The following is an 8,671-nucleotide window of genomic DNA, read 5'->3' as shown; positions in this document are numbered from 1 at the left end:
GAGTTCGTCAAATCTCGCACCGTCCGTCCCACACCCTCAGGTCAACATCTCCTGAAACAGAGAGAGTGGAAGAAGACAGCTCGGTGGAGTCAGCTACCACGACGTTGTGTCACTCCTCTCTGAAGATCCTCTCCGCCTCTGTTGCGTCGTGAAGCGGGCTAACGGCAGCGCTAGCAGAGCGGCTCCGGGATGGCGGAGGTTCAAAGGACATCCAGCGAGACGATAACGGAGACAGTAGAGACGAGCACGCCGCCGCCGCCCCAGCAGGTAAATGTTGAGGACACTGACGGTTCTGTTAACCAGCGGTGAACATGTCTGCAGCGCTGACGAGGCCGCTGCTCGCAGGCTGCCTGAAGGATCACATCCTCTGAAGCCTCCCGAGGCCTCGGACACGTTAAGCTCCTTTAGATGATCCGGTACCAGGACACGACACGCACCGTGTGTCAGGGTGTGTACCGGAGCCTCTCAGGTGACGCTGTGCTGTAACAGTGCCTCCTGTGGTCAGGACCGGACCGGTACCGAACCAGGACCCACGAGGATCGAACTCGGGTCTTGTAATAAACAGAATGACACCTCTGATGCACCACAAGCGTGTATGGAGACACGCCTCATGTGTGCAGCCTCATTCCCGTGAAGAGGAATCTTCACGTCCCATAATGTTGTGATAATATTGTTTGTATAACTCTGTAACAACAGTAGTGTTTGATCCCTCCTGATCCACCGGGATCAGTTCTCCTGTGCACACAGCGGGTCTGTCAGCTGCTCCAGTCCAGAGCAGAGCAACCGGACCATCAGTGTTTGACCTCGTCTGTATGGTTGTAAATGAGAGTAAAGCCCTGCAGCCACATCCCAAAACCTGAGAGGAAAATGTCACGTGATGTTAAAAATTTAAAAACATCTCGGATGGCAGGATCTATTTTAGGGTCGCCAAAGATAGAATAATCAGCTGTGTAACAAAACCAGCTCTGATAGGACCATAACACTGAACCTCCACCTGCTTTACACATGAAGCCCAGGTGATGCTGTGGGGAACCAGGCCGCCCGGTTCAGATCGGAGGTCCAGCTCACAGCACACCTCTTCATCTGTCTGTTACAGGAGGGACGAAGCCTGACAATCAAGCTGAGGAAGAGGAAGACTGAGAAGAAGGTGGAGTGGTCCAGTGACACCGTCGACAACGAGCACCTCGGGAGAAGGTCTTCAAAGTGTGAGTTCATCTTCCTCACCAGCACACAGTGGTGAAACGGGAGATCAGTTTTCATCAGTCATCTTAGTAACACATTAAAGGTGCAGCCCGCCGTAACTAACATAAACCGCTGCTGTTTAACAAGTTGTGTTTAAACTAAAGTCCTGCGATCACCTCCGATGATGACGAGCGTACTGAACATCATAGAAACAGCTGGAAACACGTCGCTGTCATATTCTTCTTTCCTCTCAACCTAAAGAAGAAAAGTGAGGCTGCATAACAGTGATGCAGTTTTACGAAGCAGCCTGTGACTGCAGTTAGAAAACAAAACCGGCGGCTGAACATCATCAGGTTTTCACACAAGTGTTAAAGTAGATCAAGAGAAGCCAGTGAAAGGCGTGATTAAACCGGGTCATGTTCTTCTGTTCATGTTGATCATCCTGCTCATCAGCTGAGAGAAACTTCCAGTCTGTTCCTCCTACAGAACAGCCTCCTCTCTGGTTTCCTCACATGAACTTCTGCTTCAGGTCCATCACAACATTCCCGTTGATGAAGGTTCCACAACATGAACTTTATTCTTCTGGAACGCTCTTCGGTAGAACCACTTGTGTGTTTTGGGTCGTTGTCGGGCTGCATGACCCACTTTCTCTGAGATTCAGTTCACTGACATTTTCCTTCACAACTCACTGCTATAATTGAGGATTCATTGGTCCAATGAGAGAGACCTTCAGCTGTTCAGAAGTTATCCAGAGTTCCTTTCAGACCTGCAGACGGTCACCCAGCTTGTTCTCAGAGATCTTTGTTGGTCCTCCACTCCTGAGGAGGGTCACACTGGTCTGTATCTTCCTCCATGTGTAGCCAGTCTGTCAGACTGTGGGTCCGTGGAGTCAAAACTCTTCACAGATGGTTCTGTCACCTTTTCCATCCTGATGAGCATCAACAATCCTTTTTCGGACTCCTCAGAAATCTCCTGTGTTTCTCACCAACATGTTGTGAAGCTCCGACTCCAATAGATCTCTGTTCTTTAAATGAAACGTCCACTCACACCTGATGTTCATCCCGCTGACCGACACCACCTGACTCTAGTTTCACCTTCACATTAACTGATAGTCCTGCTCACAGAAATGTAATATTCATCATTTTCACCAATCAGTTCATGACGCGGTGGAATATTTAGGTCTCGTGTTTCACTGGGTTCTATTTATCTACTTTTAAGGCTTGTGTGAAAATCTGATGATGTTTCCGGTCCGATTTCTGCAGAAATATCGAAAGTTGTGAGGACTTCTCAAACTGTCCTGCAGTCTTACAGCTTCTGTAACATAAGTGCATTTTAAATCATGTTCATTGAACACAAACACAAAGTGTAAGTGTGTATAAACAGTCCAGTGTGTCACACTAAGCCTCCACAACATGTCCCATGTTCTGTTGGATCAGACTGACACATGATGATGAGGAGAGGATGAAGAGGCTCACTGGCTCTGAATTATTTTATGAATAAACTCTTACTTTATGCTGTCGTGCCTTCAGCTTCTGCACTCAACAGAAATATAAAAGCAACAGAGGCGACGTGCTGATGTGTTCTGTTGTTTTTTACAGAGTTGGTTCTCTGAATGATCCGTCAGCCGGGATCATTAAAACACTGACACGGGTACACAAGTGTGTACAGTGTGTGTACAAGTGTGTACATGCATGTACATGCGTGTACATTAGTGTACATGAGTGTACAATGTGTCCATACGTGTACAATGTGTCCATGCGTGTACAGTGTGTACAGTGTGTACATGCGTGCGTTACAACCTGTGGACACAACTCAGATCATTCCAAACAGTGTGAAGTCATCCAACCAGGTTTTATCATTCTGAGTGTGACGTCAGGCCTAAAGCAGCAGAGACAGACGGTGACATCAGAGACGAGACGGACGGTGACATCAGAGACAGACGGTGACATCAGAGACGAGACGGACGGTGACATCAGAGACAGACGGTGACATGAGAGACGAGACGGATGGTGACATCAGAGACAGACGGACGGTGACATCAGAGACAAGACGGACGGTGACATCAGAGACAGACGGTGACATCAGAGACGAGACGGACGATGACATCAGAGACAGACAGTGACATCAGAGACAGACGGTGACATCAAAGACGAGACGGACGGTGACATCAGAGACAGACGGTGACATCAGAGACGAGACGGACGGTGACATCAGAGACAGACGGTGACATCAGAGACGAGACGGATGGTGACATCAGAGACGAGACGGACGGTGACATCAGAGACAGACGGACGGTGACATCAGAGACAAGACGGACGGTGACATCAGAGACGAGACGGACGATGACATCAGAGACAGACGGTGACATCAGAGACAGACGGTGACATCGGAGACGAAACGGACGGTGACATCAGAGACAGACGGTGACATCAGAGACGAGACGGACGGTGACATCAGAGACAGACGGTGACATCAGAGACGAGACAGACGGTGACATCAGAGACAGACGGTGACATCAGAGACGAGAATGTCGAGACAGACGGTGACATCAGAGACGAGACGGTGACACCAGAGACAGTCCTGGTCTGAAGCTGCTCTGATTCACTGCACATTAAAACCTCATCATCTCTGGATTGTCTTCCCTTGGATGTCCCTCGTAGAAACAGAGACACACTGTGCTTTCACATGTAAATAAAAGCCTTCATCCTCAGCCTCCTCATCCTCCTGCAGCACCAGATTTATCATAGTTTAGTCCCTGTAGTGACTCTGTGTTTTGGACCTCCACATGTGGAACCAGGATCTGGTGCCGCTCAGCGTAGATCTGGATCCCTCAGACCCGCTCTAACTCTGCTGTTGTGTTGCAGGCTGCTGTATTTATGAGAAGCCCCGACAGTTCGGAGAGTCGTCCTCTGAGAGCGATGGAGACGATGACAATGACGATGAAGGCTGCGGCAGTGCTCACTGTATCCTGGGCCACGGCAGGAGAGGCCATGGACAGGGTGGGAGCGGGGGGACCACGGTGCCCCCAAACTCCGGAGGCTCTCACAGCCACCAATGATGCTGCGGAGTTTTATCACCACGACAACCACACATGACCAAACTGCACTCTGTTTTAGTTTAGTTCCCACTGAGGTCCGGCGGGCCTGACGTTGAGTTCGGGTCAGAACATCCAGCTGCTGCTTCATGGAGTATTGAGTTCATTTACAGTCTGCTCTCCTTTCTACCGCTACAAGCATGCTCAGTATTGTTCCAACTAACACACACCGGGAAGGATCAGTCGGGAAACCTGCTGGGACGATGCAGTCTGCAGGGCACACACACACACACACACACACACACACACACACACACACACACACACACACACACACACACACACACACACACAACACACACACATCTCACACACACACACACACACACACACACATCACACACACACATCTCACACACACACACACACACACACACACACACACACACACACACACACACACACACACACACACACACATCTCACACACACATCTCACACACACACACACACAGTCCTCACACTGCTGAGCCTTCTCCAAAGCATGTCGTCTCTGGTCTCTGGGTCGTCTCTGGTCACGCGGCTAATAAAATAAACTTCATTCTGCTTTTATTCTGTCAGTCATGTGGTCGAGAATCAGAGTTTCTTTAATCTGTTCACTTTTATTTAAAGAGCATAAAAATCACAACATCAGTCAAATCAGGAAGGTGGAGACATTAAGACAGAAGAGACGGGTGGAGGGAGGGGAGAGAAGAGAGAGAGAAGAACAGAAAAATGGCCAGTAAAGGTTTTTGTTGTTGCTTTATTTAATTTCTCCAATTAATTTATACGCTGTTTGAAAGAATAGGAATCCCAGACATCGAGACCCTGAAGGTCTTCAAATGTTTCTCACAGATGTTCACTGATCTGATTATCACTTCATTTCATCTGATCAGTTGGTTTTTAAACACCATGGTAACGAGTCTTTCACGTTTACGACTCTAATATAATTTGAACATTGTGAGTAACAGATGAACCGTCGTTACCAACCTGGAAGAGTTCAGACAGCTTTGGAAAATGTTCATCACCTGTGATTTATCGTGACTCGGCTGAAAACACACCTGTTCATGTTACAGTAATCAGATGCTGTCTCTAAAGTGTTGGGAGTCCGGCTGTGTTTGACCCAGTGGTACATTTAATTCTCTATAATCCAGCACTTTGTTTTTAATGGCTGCTCTTCAGTCTTGACCTGCTGATGTGTGACGGGCCACGGGGCGTCGCCGCGGCGATGGTCAGGGTGTGATGAGAGTGAACCGAGTGATTAAAGTCTTCACACCAACAGCTCACCTCCTGTTTAGTTCAGTATTTTCTGTTTTGGAGTTGTAGACCAGTTTGAAGGTGAAGCCAGTTTTCGTGATGACAGCTGACAGGCTGATGACATCATTACTACACCTGCCTTTAGCTCCACCCCTACAGCCTGTCACACCTGGGGCCTGTTCTTCATGTGTGGCATCATTAACTTGATTTGATTAAACCAAGCCTAGATTTTTCTGAAATCTTCTCTGAAGCTGTTGTCATAGCAACAGGACCCTAAACCTGACCCCAATCTGTAGATGAGCGGTTTTCTCACTTTCAGTTGGTTTGGGACTAAAACCTTTTGGGAGTCCAAAATATCTTCAGCCTGACAAATACAAATCGAGAAATATTTCAATAGCTATCGTTTAAAAAATGTATCAAACTGTTATTTAAAATTGAAATAATAACAAATTATACATCATGAAATCAACAAATCAGAGCTCGACCTGCCACTGAAGGAGGAAGTGAGCAAAGTTAACGTGGATCACTTGAACCCACAAACACTGATGAGCTGTTCTCTGAGAGTTCACCTCACCTTCACATCCAAATGTTTCTCCCTCATCGTTTTTACAAAGGATCCTGGGGAGAACAAAAACAGCTTTGTACCAACAAACATTTCCAAGTCATTCCAGTTACTTTTATGACCCTGAGAGTCTGAACTCAGAGCTCAACGTGCAAAATATTCAGCACGATCACCACAATAAAAGAAGAAATCAAACTTTTCTTTAAAGGTTAAAACTGTTTTAGTTCCAAGTTCCAACGAGCAACTAATGAAGCTAATTTAGATGGAGAACATGGAGATTATTGAAATGTAAAAAAAATTTTAATTCACAAAAAGTCTTAATTACAACACTTGTACATGATACTAAAAATACAGTAAGATTCAATAACGACATGAAAAATGCTGTTTCTGTTGGACAGACTGAATTATCTGGTTAACGTGGTGTAAACCTGGATTAGTTCAACTACACATGCAGAATGGAGGCCTGGGTGGTGTAATAAGGAGGTGGAGCTGTGTTAGGACCAGGCAGTGCCCCCCCTCCTCCCCCTCAGACTGACATGTGGTTGCAGACTGTCAGTCATCAGATTTGATGGAAGCTCATTGACAGGATGAGTTTGTTTTAATGTGCTGATGGATGAAATCCTCCAGTTCGACAATCCCTCAGATCAAAACCTTTATTTATATTTTTCTGTCCGAGTCGTTTCTTTGCTTGGATGTTGATGCGTGAAGTGAAAACCAGGTGGAGGTTGGCGGAGTGTCTTCATCAGTGAGGATGAGGAGGAGGAGTCCATCGTGTTGGTGCACTCGGTTGCACTCAGCTGCAGGTCGGTCCGAGAATCAGGTTGTCAGAACACCGTGTGGAACCGGACCGCAGCGAACAGAACACCGTGTAGAACTGGACCACAGCGAACAGAACACCACTGATGGACTGGGCTTTGTACTGACTGTATCACCACAACCTTGCTGACACAGACTCCTCCCTCCTCATCTTCCTCCTCCTCCTCAGTTTCAGGTGTGATCAGTGAGTTCCTCTGCGGTGGTTCATGTCAGCTCTGTAGCGTCTCCACACGTTGACATTGTTATATATGTACATGGTTCTTGTTCTGCACCTTTCTGTATATACTGTCAACATAGTGAGCAGATTTCATGACAATTAAACTTTTCAACTGTGATTAAAACACCTGCATCTGTCTGTGTTCTACTTAGAGTGAGTTAGTTAGTGAGTTAGAGAGTGAGTTAGAGTGAGTGAGTGAGTGAGTGAGATTTAGAGAGTGAGTTAGTCCTGAAGTCCTCTCTGAGGCCCTCAGAGTGTTCTAATATGTAGGAACATATTTCTAATGATGTGAGTGATGGATCCACATCTGTAGTAAAACTGCTGGTCTGCTCCTCCGTCTGTAACTGGATCACATCACCAGGAGCTGAAAGCATCGAGTTAATCTGATTAACTCGTTTTTTGGGGGGATAATTAGTTCTACAGCACAAAATCATCTGATGTAACACAGACAAGCTGCACTCGTTGTTTGTGAATGAATGAAGAATCCAAAATGGTGTCGCTCACTGTGACAAGCTCGTCCAATCATCAATTGCAGCTCAACAGGACCTTTCAGCCTCCTTTAGCTCATTGTTTTGGTTGTTTGGGCCAACCACTGATCCCAGTGAAGGCTGAAGCTGCTCACTACCATCACATCATCTTTATAGGGTGAGGATGAATGTTGAGGTTTAACTCTCCTGACACACATGCTGTCACAGTGCTGCCAGCCTCCTGCAGTGGTCTGTGGAGGTAAAGGGGCACATAGCCGCCCTGGACCGGGTCTCCTTCCAGCATGTCAGGGTTTAAAACAGGCCCAGCAGCTCAGACACATCCTGGACGGACACCGAGGCCACTGAAGTAACTGCATTTATAAAACCGCCCAAAACTGACCATTTTTTATTCCTGAAAGTCATTTTGTGAAATTAAAAAGAGCAAAACTCAGAGAGTGCAGCAGCTGTAGGTCCTGAGGAGGTGAGCTGCTGGTTGGAGATGCACACTGCTGTACGAAGCTGTGAGACACCATCACCTTATCGAGAGGACCCGGAGGGGAGTCAACATAATGAGGATCTCCACAATAATAGCTGTTATAACTGCATGTGTTGGCAGGTTTAAATGTGTGCAGTGAATAAAAAGCATGACGAGCAGACAGGGTGGTAAAAGGAGCTCTGCTTTAATTAGTATTCAGCAGCAGTGTAGTGTTGCTCATGAAGTCGTGGACAGTAACAGGCGCTTCCTTCCTGGACCTCCTCCAGGTTCAGACGACAGCACGGCGTCCAGCACTCGTTCATATAAAAATATCTCTCGGCTGCAGTGAACGCTGCTGATGAGTAGAAGGCAGCACACAGCTGCAGGTGTCTGTTGTGGAGTTTGTTCATAAAGTTTTGGTGCAGTAGAAAAAGGAGATAAACATTCTCACTGTGAAGCTGCAGATGAAGCGCGGTGAAACACGTCTTCTTCACTCCTCAGGACATCAGAACCGAACCGTGACGTCTGAGAACACGTCATGCAGATACACTGTGGTGACGTCATCGTCAGAGGACTCACCAGCTCACTTCTTCTGGCATTGATTTTCATTCCTGTATGAACC

General features: G+C 47.0%; 1 protein-coding gene across 1 annotated transcript; it reads left to right on the top strand.

Annotated features, from left to right (window-relative positions):
- The first annotated feature begins 25 nt into the window (after positions 1-25).
- ppp1r11 (protein phosphatase 1, regulatory (inhibitor) subunit 11) lies at positions 26-7,231 on the top strand. Its single transcript, XM_069720653.1, has 3 exons — positions 26-267; positions 1,097-1,205; positions 4,047-7,231. The coding sequence occupies exons 1-3, from the start codon at positions 190-192 to the stop codon at positions 4,238-4,240; spliced, it is 381 nt and encodes a 126-aa protein (XP_069576754.1). The 5' UTR covers positions 26-189; the 3' UTR covers positions 4,241-7,231.
- The last annotated feature ends 1,440 nt before the right edge of the window (positions 7,232-8,671 follow it).

Source organism: Brachyistius frenatus, unplaced genomic scaffold (assembly GCF_029030835.1).
Source record: "Brachyistius frenatus isolate BFR_SWC_R1_liver_20210118 unplaced genomic scaffold, ASM2903083v1 Contig_245, whole genome shotgun sequence".
Lineage (NCBI taxonomy): Eukaryota > Metazoa > Chordata > Actinopteri > Embiotocidae > Brachyistius > Brachyistius frenatus.
Note: the sequence above shows the minus strand (reverse complement) of the source record. Positions and strands in the feature narration are given on the sequence as shown.

Coding starts and splice junctions, on each gene's coding strand:
- ppp1r11 (XM_069720653.1), top strand. CDS start 190: ATGGCGGAGGTTCAAAGGACATCCAGCGAGACGATAACGGAGACAGTA. Junction 268..1,096: donor CGCCGCCGCCGCCCCAGCAG/GTAAATGTTGAG, acceptor TGTCTGTTACAG/GAGGGACGAAGCCTGACAAT. Junction 1,206..4,046: donor CGGGAGAAGGTCTTCAAAGT/GTGAGTTCATCT, acceptor GTTGTGTTGCAG/GCTGCTGTATTTATGAGAAG.